General features: G+C 42.9%; 1 protein-coding gene across 9 annotated transcripts in view; it reads right to left on the bottom strand.

The window, feature by feature from the left end:
* The window catches only part of HS1BP3 (HCLS1 binding protein 3), a 69,465-nt gene that overhangs the window by 33,990 nt on the left and 15,917 nt on the right, over window positions 1-19,558 (bottom strand). For all 9 annotated transcript variants that reach the window (XM_084826518.1, XM_084826522.1, XM_084826525.1 and 6 more), the window contains 2 exons: window positions 7,505-7,662; window positions 6,279-6,414 (listed from right to left, as the gene is read on the bottom strand). In XM_084826518.1, the coding sequence (XP_084682644.1) occupies window positions 6,279-6,414; window positions 7,505-7,662 (294 nt within the window). The remainder of the gene's footprint in view (window positions 1-6,278; window positions 6,415-7,504; window positions 7,663-19,558) is intronic.

The following is a 19,558-nucleotide window of genomic DNA, read 5'->3' as shown; positions in this document are numbered from 1 at the left end:
ATAACTGACATATTAAAAAAAATAAAGGGGAAAAAAATCTAATTCAGCCATTTATTATTCCACTGTTCACAAGTGCCGTGCACTCGGGTTCGGGTAAGACCTGGATTGGCCCACTCTGTGCCTCATACCTGAAAAGGTTCCTCTGAAAAAGCAGGTTCAGGAACTGGGAGGCACAACTGGTTTGGTGTGCTCTACCAAGCCTGTATGAATATCTAGCGGTCAACAACCCAGAACTCCATGCTGCCGACAGGAATGCTGTTTTCTTCTCCTTGACAGCAGTCTCAAAACAGACTCCCTGCTTTGCTAACTCGCACTGATGCAGGAACTCTGTACATTTTGGAATGCACATTATGTTTTTAGCACGTACAGTATGTGCCCACAACGTTAATGTGTATAAAATGTTCCCTAATAAAAATCAGAATGATTTAAAAATGAACTTGAAATCAGGAATGCTTACGAGGCATGTGTTATTAGCCTTGTGAATTGTACACCGGACTTCAAGGTGTGATACTAACTATAGTACCTGGGACTTGCTTTCAGGAATGAAGGATTCATTCATTTCATCTTTTCCCCGTCAAGGTTCCATGTATGACCTGGACCCCCTGAGCAACCCCTTAAGGATCTCTTGCCTCCTTAAGAGTCCTACCTTTCTTTTTTTAAACTTCCCCTTCCCAATAACGTGGGGTTTCGGCTGTAGACGTGAGGTGATTGGCACTTCAGACACCTGAGTGTTGTTAACCACAACAGTTTACTAGTAAATTAAAGCAAGCAAATTACAGCTAAAGGTATTTACACAATAGAGCTGAGTGATACAAAAGGCATTAAAAGAAAATAAAAGTTGCTAAATGCAACTTCCTTTCCCCTAGCTGTCCTTAGACTTTTCTAGGCTGCTTCTTCCTGCTCACACTTCAGACTCTGCTTTCACTTCAGGCTCTGGCTATCTCTCTGTTCTTACTGGCTCTCTCACTCTCTTTATATACTCTCCTCCTTCAAAACCAAAAGTATTGCTTCAAACTTGAAGAAATAAAACTTACACTTAACCAGAGAAATGAAACTACTCCTCTCAGGGTTACCCCCTCCCAACAGAAAACAGTCCAGACCTCTAAGCCTGACCATTTTTTTCCTTTGCCTTTGTAGGCCTCAAACCTTCACACACCCCTATGAGAAAGGTAATGCTTCAGTTAATAGAGATCCAGTGAAAATGACAATCTTGAATCTGCATAGTTTAAAGACATTAAAATTCTGATCATGCTGTGGTCCAGAAATGGGGCAAATTTATAGCAAAAGATGGAATCTGTTCACACTATTCTCCCCACCTCAAAAATCAAAATACCATCCTGCAGTCTTTCACTTGTTCTGCTAATTCCTTCTACCAATCCAAGAGCAAGGCTACAAAACTGATAGATGTACTTTTAATCGATTAAGCATCTAAGACACATTTTTCAGCCTTTTAATGCACTGAAATTTATGTACTCTTCAGATTTTAGTTCCTGGCACAGCATTCTCAGGAATAATTATCCTGAGCTCCTTCTAATCAAAACAGAGTATTTGTTGCACTTCTCAGTTCAGATTAATGAGCCATAAAAGGCCGATCACATTAATACTGCACCAAAATCTTGGTGTTATGGAGGAGTAAATTACTACCAGAGCATCAGAAAGATTTGTAGGAGGTACAAATTAAACCTGGCAGATGAGAAGGTCACCATTAACACTTTCATAACATGGAAGGCTGCAAGAGAAAACTAAGATCACAGAATCATAGAATCTATGATTCTCCTACAAATCTTTCTGCTGCTAAGATATTGGATTAACACCTAGCACTGGTTCACACTGACGTCTACTTCACTTGATTTCTCTATACTTGATTGCTCTGCACTGGCAGCTGGAACAACTTCCCTGTGAGGAGATGTTGGAGTTTTTTAGTTTAGAAAAAAGGTGCGCAAGGGGGGACACGACAGAGGTGTACAAAACTATCCATGGTGTGGAGAATCTATTTGAATCATACTACTAGAATCTAGGGTCATCCCATGAAGCTGAGATTCAGGACAGATACAAGGAAGTACTTCTTCACACAGTGCAGAGTGAAACTGAAATTCATTGCCACAAGACATAGTGATGGCCACCAGTTCATTTGGGAATTAGACAAACTCATGGAGGATATGTCTATCAATGACTACTACCATAAGGGTGCAATCCTATTCATGTTTAGACAGAAAAAAGGCCTACAACTCCCAGGATTCCCCAGCGAGCGTGGCTGGCTGGGGAATGTTGGGGATTGTAGGATTTTTTTCTGTCTAAACATGCACAGGATTGCACCCTAAATGGCTATACATTACCTTTAGTATCAGAGGCAGTATGCCTCTATATGATGGCTATATAGCATCACCGATGCAATGAATATGAACTTGAGCACACTCTGGGAGAGAGCGGAGGACAGGAAGGCCTGGCGTGCTATGGTCCATGGGGTCACGAAGAGTCGGACACGACTTAACGACTGAACAACAACAACATGCCTCTATATGCCATCTGCTAGGGAAGATGGGTTGGAGGGAGCTATTGAGCTGATGTCCTACTTGTGGGTTTCCCATAAGCATCTGGTTGGCCACTGGAAACAGAATACTGGACTTGACAGGTGTCTGGTCAGATGCAGTAGGACTCTTCATATGTTCTTATGCTTTTTGAAGCATTCTTGACTGTGTACACAGAGGCTCCACACATACAGTTTTATAGAAACCATACACACAGTCATGTGAACACTCCCGGCCCCGTGCATGTTTGTTCAATATGCTTTGCTCTCATGAAAAGGCTGATGTGTTTGAAATAATGTATAATTACATGTAAAGTCCTTTCTGTGGGGTTAGGATCCAGGATGTGCCAGTCACAATTTGCAGACACTAATGCATGTGTGAATCAAGTCTCAAAATGGAAAGAATCAGAAGGGGACATTAGTCTAAAGCAGGGATGGGAACCTCCAGCCCACAAGCCAGATATGGCCTCCTCCTCCCTGCTATGCTGCAGGTGAAGCTTCTAAAAAGCCTCCACTGGTGAAAATGGAGGCTTTAAAAGCCTAATTACAATGTGTGTGGGGGGGGGGGCAGTCACTGCTGGGCAGCAAAGGGGTAACCCTCCCCAAACCTGTGAATCCCCCCCTGAAAAATCACCCCTCCCCCATTGCATTTAGGCTTTAAACGAGCTTCCATTGATGCCAATGGAGGCTTTAAAAAAAGTCTAAATGCAGCATGGGGGGTGGTTATTTCTGGGGTGGTGTGTCTCTACTGGGGAGGGAAGGGCTTACCCTGTATGGCAAAGCTCCTTCTTAATCACAAATGCAAACGTCTATTGCATTTACAGCACACTCCTCTGCATGTTTATATCTGTGGGACTTAACTCCCATGGAAATGAATATAGCAGCCTTCCCCAACCTATGTTTTGCACTTCAGCTCCCATCAACCCCCACTAACATGGCCAGAAGTCAAGAATGCTGGGGGTTGTAGTCCAAAACATCTGGAGGGCACCAGGTTGGGGAAGGCTGATACACAGAATTGTCACCCTTGTACAAATTTATCATGTGAGTATCCTAGTCTGGTAGAACAACTTGAACAACTTGTAAATATATGAGAATAGGTAAACACTGCTATGAAGAGGAGAGTGCAAGGAAACCCAAAGGAATGGACTCTGACCAGGGGTTTGTTCTCTCCTACTGCACCTTTGCCAGATGGTGATGAGATTCCAGTGTCAATTCTGCATGGATATCTATTAATTTATTTGTTTATTTAAAACATTTGTATCCCACCCTATATCATTAAGATCTCAGGGTGGCATACAGATAAAATCAATATAAAACAATAAATAATCTAGGGAGCAATCCTATGGCTGCTAGACAGTAGCTAGACAGCCATAGGATATCTGATCTTCTAGGAACTGACCTCCCACTACTTCTGCGCTGCCTCGGAGGCAGCGTGGAACAGCCCTGTGCTCTGCACTCCCAAGAGGAGTGTGGAGCAGCTGAAAAGGGGCATGTCTGGGGGCATTCCAGGGCGGGGAGGGCAGAAATGCCTCTACGACACATCCAATGTGTTGTCTAGCAGCCTCCTCCCCGGCTCTGCCCTCCTGCAGCTAAACAGCTGCAACTGGCTATCTAGCTGAAAATGCAGGGCAGGAGAAGCACGGAGGGAACGATCCCCTCCATGATTCTCCTGCCCTGCACTGGATAGGTGGTCACCTCTGAGTTTGGAGGCGGTTGCCTATCTGAATAGGATTGCACCCTTAAACAGCTAAGAACATCTTAAAACATTAAACAAGCTAATACCAATTAAAATATAAAACAACAAAAGAGTTAAAACAGTGTGCTACTTTAGAGAATGCATTTAGCCCTCAAAGGCTTTGGTAAAGAGCCATATTTTTATTTGGCGCCAAAACCAATGTATGTGCCAAGCGGGCCTCCAAGAGGAGGGCATTCCAAAAGCAGGGTGCCACAGCAGAGAAGGCCCTCTAGAATGAGTTCTGAGTCTCTTTCCTGTGCTGGCAAGCGATTAGCTATTCATCACATCCCGACCTACATGAAAACATGAGTGGCAAAGGCCTCCTTTACTTGACTGAGCAGGAACAATTATATAATTGGAAGTTTATTCATATAATAGATAAATAAGCTGTTTCCAGTAGCCAATGGTTAATTCAAAGGCTTCGAAAAAATTGTGTTTTGCTCACATGAACAAAATACCCATCTCCGATTACTGGGGTGAAGCAGGGGAAAAAATAAAAATGTCAACATGTGACTGTGTGTGTTCTACTACCTTCCCAGAATCTCACCCTGGTAAAATCAAGTTATGCCCTGCAGATGTCATGACTTAGACGATCAGATTTGCTGCCAAAGCATGAGAGACAGTATGTAATTAAAATGTACCTTTCAGTAAATTAAGGTAGGTGTCGTTGATTTGACAGGTTAATATTAATACGTTTTGTGTAAACAATAGAAGCCACAGAATCACATTTTCCAAGGGACCTCACACAGTGGAGATTTTCTCCTTCCATTAGGAAGGGGTTATTAAAACTTTGGAAAGTTACTAAAATATGACTTTTGGCCTGAATATCTTACATGCAAGTCCATTCCTGTAGTTCAGCTTTCCCCAACCTAGCACCCGCCAATCGAACACATCTGGAGAGTGTCAAGTTGGAGAAGACTGCTGTAGCTAGTGAAATGTGACCCTGTAGAACAGGGGTAGGCAACCCGGTGCCCTCCAGATGTTTTGGATTAAAAAACCCCAAATTCCTAATAATTGGTCATGCTGGCTGGGACTGATGGGTGTTGTAGTCCAAAACATCTGGAAGGGACCAGGTTGCCATAGGATCTAACAGATCTCTATTTACAATGTGCAGCATAGCTCAGTCACTTGTAATCCTAATTCAGGCTATAACAGGTCTATACTGAAAATAAATGCTAGGACAAAACTGACCCAAAGGGACTATCATCAGCCTTCCCCAAATTGGTTCCCTTTAGATGTGTAATACTTTCTAGTGATGGTGCAAGTTCTTGTCCAACATACCTGGAGGGTGCCCAGTTGGGGAAGACTGAATTGTTGTATTGTACACGTTGAGTATGGCTGCTGCCCATATTGGACAAAACTAATCACCATTTCCTATTAAAGTTAATGCTCAAGGAACGGGTCAACATCCAGGCTTCCTGTACCAAAATACAAATTCTTGCCAATGGCTAGGACAGATGCAACTTCACAATTATTTAGGAGCAAGGTTCCAGGCTACTGTTCGGCCTCTTTACATCTCAGAGTATTTCTGAATGCTAACCCATTCAGTATAAAGAGTTGCTATATATGAGTTGCCCTATAAAACTATAGATTTCTGAAATTCCTACTGCTTCAGAACACACTTGAGAGCAGGGATGGATAACAAGCACTGTTTGTGATCCCCGAGATTCTCTGAGCATCACCACGTTGGCTTGCCTTGTTTCCCATGCTTGATTGTGCTCTGCTTTTCTTTTGTTTGAAAGGGAAAAGTACACATTTCAAATGCAGAAAATGCACATTTTTAAAGTGTGTATCCAAATGCGCAATTTCCTCTATAAAGTGTAGAAATTGGCATTTTGGGGAAAATGTGCATTTTTTAAAGTGCACATTTTTTGAATGCTAACACAAGTTTGAGAAATTGTGAAATTTCCTTGAAAAAAGACACTCTTGCTCACATTCGGGATTGCGAATGGGACATGTTCACATGATTTGCAAACATACACAAAATTCTGGTACATTGACCCTTGAGAGCCATACCTTAAAAGTTCCTCAGTGTCCTCTTCAAGGCTAGTGTTTAACCCATGTTCTCTGCTTGCACAGGCGTTTGGCAACAGCAGTGAGTCACCTAGAGCTACCATTCCACCAAGGTCTGGATCTTCAAATAATTTCAGATCTAATGTTTGAGCAGATAGCTTTAGTCAGATTTGGGCTGCATGGAGCAACAACAACCTCCATGAGTCTGGGGAGGAGGGGACAGCTACTGTGGTCATGTGGTACAACAATATAGTCCTTACCCACATGGAAGGGGAAAACATTCTGCAATTAAGAGTGCAATCTATGCCTGTTTAGATGGAAAAAAAAGTCCTATGACGCTGGGAGTTGCAGGACTTTTTTCCTGTCTAAATATGCATAGGATTGTGCCTTAAGATTCTATTAATCCATGTTATATTGCCCTGTATGCAACAAAAACCCTTCCTGAATTATGTTGCTGTGTGTCATTTACGTATAGCTCAGTGAAGTTATATACCTACATTTTCTAGGCCTTCATTGTCTAACAACTATTTCAGCAAAGGAGCGACTTTGAGAGAATAAGGTTTCACAACACAAAAGTCAATTCTGTGTCAGAGGGCTACCACCAACCCACATGCAGATCATTATGTATGAACCTACACACATGTATTTGTGTGTGTGTGTGTGTGTGTGTGTGTGTGGGCTGGGTTGCCACAATTGGCCGGATCAGCAATTTCGCCCTTGCAGGATCTTGCGGTGTCTTAACCATAGAACCTTTCTCCCTTTTTAATAGAGTAGTACTCCACCTATTCTAACCTAATAGGTAGAACATTACTATACTAAAAAGGGAGAAAGGGTATATGTCTAAAGCCTCTGTGGGCCAGATGGGCAACCTCTGCAGCCCTCCCCATTAGATATCCTGGATGCAATATGGTTTACACCTGCAGCTATTAAGGAGGTAAACAAAGAGAGATTACATACAGCGGGAGAGTCTTTTCTTTGCTGTTAACTTGACCCTTTTAACCATTACACACATCTAAGCAAGCAAGTTACTTTGCACTTTTATTTAATTACTGCCACAGACCAATCACAAAGCAAGCAAGTTAAGGAGCTGTCATGTTGGAATACATGACTATATCCAGAATCTGGCACAGAATGATTAGGAGTTTTACAGCTATGTTTTTCCATGTTTGGTGAAAATTGTACACATATTTGCAGAGTTCGTATCAAGAAACTGTGTGTAAATACATTACTTTCTTTGGCTGCCGATATCCTCTTATTGCCACGGAACGAAAAATCTTTAGCCAAGCCAAACAGGCCTTCATCTGAACCCACGTCTTCATCAAAAATGGCTAGCTTGGGCTTGTCTTCGTGGACTGGCGAGGGTGTTGGCTTCTTGGTCTTTTTAGATCTAAATGATTAAGTTACAGAAGAGAAACTGAGTAGGTAACTATTAGTGCTATCAAGACAATCCTGCGTTCTTGTAAACTGGGAACTTTCAGGGGCGGGTGTTGTGCCATGGGTGAGACTCACTCACTGCTGCCTAGGGCTGACGGGAATTGCAGTCCAACAACATGCAGAGGGCCACAGGTTCCCCACCTTGACCTACCTCAAGGTATTTCTGGCTTGAGTGATCAATACCAGGAACATTCCAATAGGTCGTATTAGATTACAGCAGCCATCTGATCTAGCCTTGAACACTGAGCAATGGTCAGAGAACTTGTAATATTGTAATGGTCACACTATGAGCTCCTTCTTTACAGGGAGGACACATTTTTGCAATTGATAGTTACAGTGCTACTTCCTCTTTCCTAATCTGGTGCTGCTACTAGAGATTTGCAGGGCAGGGAAATGGTAGAACGTGTTGCTGACGATCCATCTGCATAGTCGAATAATCCACCAGGATAGCTATTTTTAGATTTGCTGGGATACCAAAGAACTCTGGGAATCCAAAAATGGTTATAGGTGTGATCCAATGCATGTTTACGCAGGAAAAAGCCCTACAACTCTCAGCATTCTCCAGCCAGCATGCTAAATACAGATTTATGGGAATTGAGTCTCCTTCTTCCTAAGCGACCTTAGGAAATCTACACTGCTGGCAAGGTCGGTCACAGAGGATGGCTGGCTAGGGTCGTAAGACCTTTTTCTGTTTAGACACATATAGGATTGCACCTTATCTATATTTTAAACACTTACTGGGGGGTGCGTGTGCGCACACATGCATGCATGCATGCGGTATTTGTAACCTTCTTTCTTCCAGATCATTTCCCTTCCATGGGCATCACGCATGAAATGCTCTGTGACTGCCCTTGCCAGCAATGTAGACTTCTAAAGGTCACGTCAAAAGGCGATTCCATTCCCAGAAATCTGCATTTAGCAAGTTCCTGCTGTCACAACCCATTACAATAAGAATATCTGTCTATGGCATCAAATGTACAAATGCGAGAGCATATTGTATTAAGCCATGAAGTCCACAGCGGCTGAAAGACAGTCCTGCTCCAAACAGGGAAGGCTGCTTTGTCAAAATCCCATAATGGAGATTAGGCTGAGGGAGGCAAAGTGCGGCCAGATGATTGATCAGAAATGCCACTGTACCCAGCACGATGTCATCAGAAAGAGCTGAGAAAGCATAATGTTTCGTGGGAACAGACAGAAGCATTCCCAGCCCTCACTGTTCACTCAGACTTGTGGTTTATTATTAGCACAGTTCGTAACTTCTCCGAAGCATCCCTTACGTCTAAAGAAGTTGGTTCTGGCAAGCTTACTTCAAGAGGTTTATTGCTGGTGGGCAAATTGTGGCTTGGGTACCATATCCCCAATATAATTTCTGTCACTAACAGTTCAGTGCTGTTTCTTTCTGGAAGCAAAACACTGCTAGGCTCACAGAACCTATTCATTCAGGATCTCAGAGTTCTGTGGAATTAAATCCATCACTTTAGCCTAGGACTAGAGGGCATTAGGAACAAGTTTTGGAGCAGATATAAGTAAGCTGTGTAAACTGTGTAATCTTCCTCTGCTTTGGAGATATTAAAAATATGTAGAACTTCTTCCTCTAACCTGTGTTACCTTATACTTCAAGTACGCTCCTACAAAAAGGGAGAACACTGATTTCCCACCTTCTTCCCCCTCTGTATTTCTTCCTTCCATTCTTGTGTGTACAAGAACTAAATACAGATTATGGACACTTCAGAGAACAACCTGAATGTAACGTCTTTTGACAAGAAAATCTTTGCTCAAGTCATAACTTTGCTCAAATCTTTTCTCAAGTCATAGTGGGAGAAGAGAGTTTGCCAAAGAAGTGATGAATTATACCACTATGTAAGTGGGGTTAACATTTTATTGTGAAATTACTTTGAAGTTGATAAAGATTTAATTAAGCAAATTAAACAACTTATTAAAACAATTTGCTTAATTAAGATTATTTGAAGCTAGGAGGATTGCAACATTAACTAAGCCAATTACAGTTCTGAGGCTCAATTAAAGAGAGAAGGCTCCATCCAACTTCATGGAAGTGGGCTTCCCCTTGTTTTCCTTCCACTTGCACCCTCCACCATGTACTGCAAATCTGCTCCAGAAGATTCCTAACCCTCCAGAACAGATGCAGGGGCGTAGGGGGATCTATAGGGATGATGGGGGATCTGTTCCACCAGCAGTATTTATTTATTTATTAAATTTATTAATTGCCCATCTGGCTGGTCACCCAGCCACTCTGGGCAATGTACAATAATAGAAACAGTTTAAAACAATAAAATTCTACATTAAAAACATCATATTTCTAAAAATACCTTAACCCACCCCAAATGCCTGCCTGAACAACCACGTTTTTAATGTGTGGAAGAAGCTCAGTTTCCATTCCACAAGCCAACTTTTTGCCTCCAAGGGCCTCTGCACTGTTAATCTGCTGCATCTACCTTTGGTTTCACGGCAGAATTGAGATCCAAACTCTACATGAGGAGTATTTCCTTTCCTACTTAACCTCTAGATGGCACTGTGATATAGCAGAATAGCACAAATACACAAGAAGAAATTGCACTCTCTTTTGCCATAAGAAATAATGCCCCATTTTCCCTGTTCTAAAAAACCTCACTTTTTTTAGAACAAAAAGAAGCGAAACTGGAGGGTCACAACGTCATCTAAAGAACTCATAAACAACCATGAATATGGAATGATGAGCACACAACAAACGCCTTGTATAGAAAAACTCCAAGCCTCTTCTAAATGTTTGGGTTTTTTTTAAACAAGCCAAGCCATGTCTGCAGCTCTTGGTGATGGTCCTTCATCTAATCACGGGGGCCTCTGGGGGATCTCCTCTTTTCTAATGAAAGGGGCACCTGGTGGAAATGGAACAAAACTCTCTTTTGCTCCCTTGTGTTTGCTGCTGACCACCAGGCACCTCTCCCGTGAGGAAAGGGGAGATTGCCCCAGAGTCCTCTAAAATGTTGCAGAGAGGAAGTGGAGTGTGACCTTTCTGTGCTCCATTTAGCCCCGTCACTGCCAACCGGGCTCCAAAGTATGGATCCTCTGCTTGCGCTCTTTTTGGCATAGCTGCATATAGGGAGGGGGAAGAGATATGCAATTGGTGGAGTAGGAAAGGGGTGGTGATGTTGTGTAATGCTGGCTTGAAAGGAGTGTGCAATCCTTTGTAACTAGCCATGCCTCCCACAGCAGCCATTCTGTGGTGGTGCCCACACAGGTCCAAAAACGTTGTCTACCCCTGGCGTAAGCCGTTATGCAGTAGCCAAGCCAATCTTGTTTTCATATTATGCTTAATTCTTATATTGCATAAAATGGGGAATCATCATCTGATCAGATTATAATGTCCATTTAGAGTCCACTCAGAGTAGAGCTTTTAGTGTACTGGCTCACTTTCTGTAGAATTCTCTGCCAGCTGATGTCAGGCAGGTGCCAATGCTGCTTTGTTTTGGGCATCTGCTGAAGACATTTTTATTTAAACAAGCTTTACCAGAAAGACCAGCCATGGTTTTATTGGTATAACTTTATTTTAAATATTTTTATTCTTTTATATTTTGTTTCTTTTTTCTTTACTGTTCATCACTCGTGAATCTTTTTTAGATTTAGCCAAGTTAATAAATCTGGTAGAATAAATAAATAAGCCCGAAAAACAGTAAAACTGTCAAAGGTTTTTTGGTGCAATCCAAAGGACTTTCGGTGCAATCCTACACATGTACATAGAAGTAAGTCCCACTGAGTTCAATGAGGCTTACTCCTAAACGAAGGTCACATGCGGTGTCCTTTGTGGGGGAATGGGTCATAGCTCAGTGGCAGAGCACGTGCTTTGCATGCAGAAAGTCCCAGATTCGATCCCCAGAATCTCCAGGTAGAGCTGGAAAAACTCCTGCCTGGAATCCTGGAGAGCCGCTGCCAGTCAGTGTTGACAATACTGGGCTAGATGGGCCAATGGTCTGACTCAGTATAAGGCAGCTTGCTATTTTCTATGTGGTATTTTTTTTATATAACATAGTTTTGTTTATTAGATACTAGCCCTATTCAAGCATTGCTCCAAATCATCTGGAAATCATGCGTGAAGAGAAGTTGGGGATGCATGTGCAAGCTCCACCCCCAACATCCTTGTGGACTCAACTCCTGACTGGAGATTCCAAGCACATTCAGCTGAATTTGACTGCAAGCCTCTCTGTGTTATCAAGTTTCTCGATTGTGGGGAGACTTCTAAGCGCGTTTAACTGAACGCGCTTAGAATCTCCCTTCAGACCTTAATGTTGAATGCCAGAGCGCATAGACCCATGCCCTCTTTCCATGTTATTTCCACACAGTTTGGAGTAACACCCAAATAAAGTTAGGGTGTCCTTATGGTTGACAAGCCACTAGTGCAGGGGCCCCCAAATGTTTTGGGTAAGTGGGCTCATTTGGAATTTTGAGAGGGTGTTATGGGTGTTCTCACAAAATGGCTGCCATGGAGGGGCCTTGTCCATTCACAAAATGGCTGCTGTGGTGAGTGTGGCTGATCACAAACACCTATTTCCTAGAAGGCAGACTGGGCACCAAAACACAAAACCATTCTTTTGAACCCACAGTTTTCTACTCCAGCACCCATTTCAGAAGCAAACTGAGGAGGCTCACAGGTAAGTAAGTTGGCTAAGAAACTGAGTATAAGGCAGATATGAGGTCAGAACCCCAAATGCCAAAACACATATTTGCCCCCGCAAAGCACCAAAAATGCCCATTTCACAGAAAGCTAGTGTCTCAACCTCCGTTCCCCAACTGCAATGCAGGATTAACAGCGCTTGCCCTGAACTATTTGGATTGTCAGGGTCCCAGCACATGGATAACGGGCAAAGATCCATATTGTTCCAGGAAATGGATCCAGAAAATCCCCTTACATACCCCCAGTAGGGGAACTATTGGTCCTTAGCTAGTAAAGGTTATTATTTATTATGATGCTGTTTTTTTATTTATTACATACAATTTACACAAATCTTGGTTTTTTATAAATGAAAATGTAATCAATCCAATGGCTGGAACTCAGATGATTCATTAAAATGTCTTTATTTGAGCACTAGACCTATAAGAAACAATGGCAGACTGAGCTCCAAAGAGCTGCCAAGCAGATGCAAGGTCTGGCCTGGTAGAAGTTGCTCTGGCCTGGTAGCTTTTGTTTTTACCTTTTCTTTTTTGAACAGCAGAGCCCCATGCCAAATCACAGATTGCTTTAGACACTCCTCTCAGTTCCATGTGCAGCTTACCATGTGTTGGGGGGTGGGGAGAGAAGGCAGCTGTTCAAGGCAAACAAATCTAACACTGCTCTGCCTCATGGAACTAGCTCCACAGTTCTTTGAACCCTGGCGAATGTTTGCAAATATTTGTAGTTTTAAAAGGAAAGGACAAACTCATCTTCTTCTCTTAAAGTTTGTTGGTACTTGGATCAGATCAGCCAGCCTTGGTTACAATTTTGGCCAGGAAGAAAGAAAGAAAGAAAGAAAGAAAGAAAGAAAGAAGAGGGAGGGAGGGAGGGAGGGAAGGAAGGAAAACATAATACCCTATTAATAATTCAAATAAATGCATGGTTGTGCCAAGGCCCCAGAATTACTTATTTTAGGATTTTACCATATACATTCAGGAGTATAGGAAGTGAGGAAAAATATAGCTTACTAAGGTTGCAATCCTAAGCATACTTAGCTGGAAGCAAGGCAAAGTGAGAGCCAACGTGGTATAGTGGTTAGAGTTTTGGACTGGGGCTCAGAAGATCTGGGTTCTAGTCCCCACTTGGCCATGAAGCTCAGTGGGTGAGTTTGGGCCAGTCAGTCACTGAATCTTTGCCTAAGCTACCTCACAGGGCTGTTAAGAGGATAAAATGGAGAGGAGGAGGTGGAACATGTAAGCTGCCTTGGGTTCCTTGCAAGTGGAAACAAGGAGGGATATAAATGTAAATAAATATAACAATAAGCAGCACCTACTTTAAACTAAGCATACCTTAAGGCTGCAATCCTAAACATGCTTCCTAGACAGAAAGGCATACTAAATTCAGTGCAACCTATTTCCCAGTAAACCAGCAAAGGATCAAGTAAAAAGTGGGAAGAAAACTGCCTGCGGCCACGATTCTATAACCGTTCCAACCTTCCCTTTCTAAGCAGATAGTAAATTTGGGGAGGGAGAGTGGGATTTAGCCTCCTGACCTCTGTGCATTCATTCAGCGGAATGTCTGAAAAAGACTCGTATGCACATACATTCTTGACTACACAGGGTTCTTAAATATGCAAAGACACCCCCCCCCCCCGCCGCCTTGTGTACAGCTGAACATGCACAGAGATCCCTTTCAGATCTTCTGCTAAATGAGAGGAAGTCAGGGGGCAGAACTAGTGAGCATGACCCCATTCCCCCTCCAGGCACGGAGGAAAAGGTCTGAATAGGGCTTCAAACTAGAATTGCATCCATACTTGCTTCTGAGTAAGCCCCACTGAACTCAGTGAGGCCTTCTTCCAAGTAAACATGCACAGAATTGCACGCACAGTCCCTGTTCATCGGTAAAGACAAAATGTTGTTCACTACTCTAGCACTATTTTTAGTGCCACCCCCTACCCCAATCTGAAGAGTACTTTATCACACACAGGGATGCTGCAGAAATTTGAGATGGACTAAAATGAGCTCAGATTTCTAAGAATCTGATCTGTGGAATCTGCTGTGGAGCAACCCCCTCAGACCATGTGGGGTCCATGGACTTTTGGATTTTTTTTTTACTTTTCCAAAATTTATCCATAGGAAAATATTTATTCATAGGAAAATATGCCCGTTTCTGCGGAGGAAAAGTCAAATGGAATGGGGGACAATATGCTAAATATTATGTACTGAGGTAAATGATTTAAATTGTTATGAAACCTCTCACATAATTATTGGTGTATTTTTCCACATGACGAAAAGATTCGCATCCATCTGTGAGTGGAAGACAGAACAAAAGGCGCCTGACAATCTGCAAAACGCAGACGGAGGAGCAGATTTTATACCGTCTGTCCATCCCTAATCACACATGACAAATGTTCTTGGATGCACTCCAGGCCAACCCAGCTAGCATGAGAGGAGCTGGAGTTCAAGCTCAACTCCAGCTTGGAAACTCCAGAAGATGCACTTCAAGCAAGATTTCAAGGTTCGCTTTCTCCTAAAATTGTTTTGAAACACATGAACAACTGTCTACTAGAAATGTAGTGGTGGTGGGGAAATGTTACGGGCCACTTCCTGCCTTAAACCATTTAAACATGGCAGCTGTCTTGGACACCTGTGTCAGACTCACATCTGGCATGTATACAAAACCTTCCTGGGTTATAATATTATTCATAACCCAGAGAAGGCTTGCAAATAACCACTTGTCTGGTAGCCTGTGGCAACTAGGAGGGAAAGCTTTTATAAACAGGAAGAAAATTTGCCCAATCAAATTCTAGTAGTAACGGTAGTGGTCTAGTGGTTTTATGGGTTTATCTGCAAGACACTGAAGATCATGTGGAAACTCTTGAGTTCTAGACACAGGGAGCCAGATGACAGATGCTCAGACTTGCTTGGTTTATTATTTCCTAATACCATCAGTAGGGGTGAGTGTAAACATTCATGACCAGGATTCTGCTAACCTATATACACTGTTGCTGCCATGAATGATCTTTTTTAAAAACCAAGCCAGTTATTCAATTAAACACATTAAAAGCTCAGAAAAACAGGCATCTGAAATCCACCCCCATTAACGCTTCCTATTGTCAACGAAACAGCTCTGTGAATCAAATGATTCAACATTTCCTGTTCCTCTGGTGGAAGCCTGGGAGCCGATCAATGAGGTAATGCTCGTTTTGAATTCTAATTGAGGGGCTGAGTCATCCTATTATTATAAAGCCTTTCAGACAAAAATGCTGAAATCTGCCCCCTTAGCAAAGTTCCAAAGCTGGAGAAGGAAGAAGGCTTGGATTGTATTGAGCGGCGGTGTGACCCTTTATGGTTTTTAAAAAGACCCTGGCCTATTTCTCACAAACTCAGGGCTGGCCCAAGACATTTTGCTGCCTGAGGCAGAGAAGCAAACAGTGCTTCCCCAACCCACCCACCCAAGTCAAGTTGCATAATACCCAAGGCCAGCCAAATTATTTTGCCACATGAGGCAGAAAACCCTGCAAGCACCTCTCCCCATCCCCAGCAGTAAAAAACACATGGTTAAATAACTAACCATGTAATGTTCTTTCATGACACCATGAATCTGCTGACTGAGGCAACTGCCTCACTCTGCCTAATAGTAGGGCTGGCCCTGCACAAACTGCAGATGAGCAGGTAAACCTTTATCTGGATACTGATGTTCTCTTTACAATGCCTCACCTATCTGTCTATTTGTAACTTTCAGCACACTCAACACAGAAAAGGAACTGGTTCCCTACTGATGACCGAAGAAAGCCAGAGGGAGAGAGAGAGAGAGAAAGAGAGAGAGAGAGAGAGAGACAGAGACAGACAGACAGACAAAAAGCACCTCTCCAGCCTCCCCCGCCCTCAAACACACAAAACTGTCACGGAGAAGGGTTGCACTTGCTGTTCAGCAGTCTAGACAAGAACAGAAGAAAATACAAAAGAACAGGAAAAAAAACTTAAAAAATTTGCAACTACCTTGCAACTAACTGAGAAGATTCTTAAAGCACACACTTAAATTCTGCTGGAAATGAGTCCCCTGGGAACGTCTCTGCAGATTCAACTTGTTCAGTAAAAACTACTTTCGCAATATAATTTTTATTATTATTACAGGTCTGCCTAATAAAAGCGTACTGCTGTGTCAATGTGCTTGGGAAGGAGGGAAACCAGGCTGCCCTACAAAAGGGGCACCATAGTATCGACAAAAGTTGTTGTCTAAAAGTAGTAGCTTTGACAATCAGCTGGGACTAGAAGCGGGACTAGGCACTTGTTAAGGGCCAAGCACTCTTTCAGGCCTTAGCTCGCTCAGCCTTCCCCAAACTGGTGCCCTGCACATGCGCTGGATGACAACTTCCATAATTCCCAGCCATCGTGGCCAGTTCCACACAGCTAATACCAGCTTGGGAGTTCCTCACTGCAAAAACAGGAAAGGAGAACCGTCACACACAAGGGTAAGGTAGGAAAACGTGTATGCTCTCGCCTTTCTCCCCTGCAACCGGTGGAAGGAGAGAGAGAGAGAGAAGAGGAGGAGGAGTGCAAGGGTAGAGATAAGGAGAGGGCAGAGAGGGGAGGGATGGACAACATATGGCTCTCTTATTTTTTTAGTAGGAAAATGTTTTTAAAAGTCACGGCTTGCTGCCAAAATTCAGTGACAACCTGCTACAGAGGCTTAGAACAAACAAACATAGCTTGCCATTCTAAGCCCCTGTAGTGGCGCCGAAGGCTTAGAACAGACACAGTTAGCTTGCTCTGGAGGCAAAACGCAACTTTAAAAGATGTCCATCCCTGACGCTTTTTCAGCAGTGTGGCAGCGGTGGGGGGGAATATGACCCACAGCTGGTCCAGGTGAGGGCAAGGTGGTGGTGAATTGGCCTTCCACTTCTGGGAGAGATGTAAGAAACTCGATCTGGTTCAAAGACAAGCATAGCAAGCCAGGATAAATGAGGGCTGAACCAGATATTTGAGGAATCTTAACATCCAGTTCTCATCTGCTATCTGCCCAGGCTGGTTAACGGAGCAGCTTTGGTCACTAATGTCCAGGCCCCAGAAGTGTAATTTGACACCTGAACACTGTCATGAAATCTCCTTGAAAACTGCAGCACAATGTCTTTTGAGTGGTAGGGTTAGGAGCCCTTCCACATAAAGACATTAGGAATAACATTCAACTCTGAAGAGAAGGAGATCTAAGGAGGCGTTTAAGGACACACAACTCCTTGTGTGTGAACAGCATGGGCCATGGCTTCTTGCACTTCATCAAAGGCTGTTCGCAAAGTTCACCCAAGTTTCAGGAGTGTCCTGTTGGGCAAGAGAGGAACAGTGAGGTTGCACTGGGATGAGGGGCCCTGATCCAAGGGTCTTCTGGAGCCTGGCCAAAAGACTTGCAAGAAAACAGATCCACCAGAACCCAAGAAACAAGCCAATTGTTTGTTTTAGCATTGGGAATTTTTTTACTACTTATATTTAGTGTTATTAGGACATCCAGGAAAATTTGTTGCCCAATTCAAAAGACCGTTTTCCTATCCAAAAAAGGGCAGGCTCTTTGGCATATCCTTATGGCTAAGGGCTATTGCACAGGAAAACAATGCTTTATCTGGCTTCTCAGCATAAATAATGATCTATCTCAACCTTCCTCAAGCTGGTGCTCTCCAGATGCACTGGACTACAACTCCCAGCAGCCTCCAGCCAGCCATGCCAGTTGCCAGCTGTAGTCCAACACATCTGGAGGGTGCCAGATTGGAAAAGGCTGAGTTAGGTTATTGTCCGTGCGTTTTTGAAAAGAAAAGAAAAACCCTTTACACCCGCCACCCCCAGCATTCTGGATTTCAAAATATCAAGGGAGTCATTCCAATTTTGAACAATATAAACTAATTATGTTTAAAATACAGCAATGACTAGACTGAGAACAAGGTAACCACTTAGGAACAAACTACACATGGCATGTGAGATCTGTGATTGAATCTGCTAACGTATTTGTATTTTCCTCAAAGCTGCTACGGGAAGGGAGTAGGGGAGGAGTTGGATCAGGGCTGCAGCACTGGGGGAAGAAGAGTGCAACCCTTTCCCCTTGTGCTAATTCGCTAATGCAAAGAGAACCCCTGAAACTGAATTCAGCATAGGGGGGAACACATAAAAAGTACAATATAAGTACCTGAATGTTTTTCTTTGCCCTGCTTGGAGCTACTGGGATTGCTGTGTGTGTGTGTGTGGGGGGGGGGGATCTGATTCAGGAAATAATTGCAGGCACAGGGTTAAACCCTTCCCCAGTGCCATGGTCTTTATTTAAAATCACCCTCCTGCTGCATCTGTTGGGAAGATAAAAAGGTATCACATTCCCAGTTTGGTCTTACTCTGAAGAGTTCCTTAAGATTCAATAGAACTACTCTTCTGAAATAAGTACTTTGTGGCTCTCTGCCTTTAGCAACATCATTAGAAGTCAGTAGGCTCAATATTATCACCTACTTACAAATGCCAAGTACAGGAACGATGAATGCTTTTAGATTCTATAATATACAAATATATAAATACACACACACATTCTTTCTATAGTCCCTGTAGCAATCCTGAAGTACAAATTATCATTTCTGGATTGTTGTAAGTTGTAAAAAAATAAAATGAGTACTACTTTCTCTCCCTCTTTCCCTCTTTCTTTCTTTTGTTTTCTATACTGCAGTAGAGCAATCAAACAATGCCTTTTATTTGGACCAGCATTTTTTTAATGCTGAATGCAGGCTTTGGAGTTACAGAGAACTCTTTGTCAGTCTAGGCTCTAGCTGGACAGAGAACACACACAAAAACAAAACAAGGGGGGATAGAGGCACAATCTAGGCAAAAGCTAAAAACTTTAAAGCCCCACTGTTTTCATGTTCAACTCTTCTGTTGAAATCAAAGGGGCTATACCATGCTTAACTCTGGCTAGAGTCTGCCTAATTTTTCTCTACGACATTCTGACATGAATATGCATGGTGTGGAGAATGTGGATAGGGAGACATTTTTTTCCCTCTCTCAAAATACTAGAACCTGGGGGCATCCCATGAAGCTGATTGGTGGTAGATTCAGGACAGATAAGAGGAAGCACTTCTTCACACCGCACATAGTCAAACTATGGAATTCACTACCACAACATGTAGTTGTCACTACCACAACACAACCAATTTGGATGTCTTTAAAAGGGGCTTAGACAACTT

This window comes from Heloderma suspectum, chromosome 1 (genome assembly GCF_057233095.1).
Source record: "Heloderma suspectum isolate Gila_16-S chromosome 1, 16-S_ref, whole genome shotgun sequence".
Classification (NCBI taxonomy): domain Eukaryota; kingdom Metazoa; phylum Chordata; class Lepidosauria; order Squamata; family Helodermatidae; genus Heloderma; species Heloderma suspectum.
This window is presented reverse-complemented; position numbering and strand designations above follow the sequence as displayed.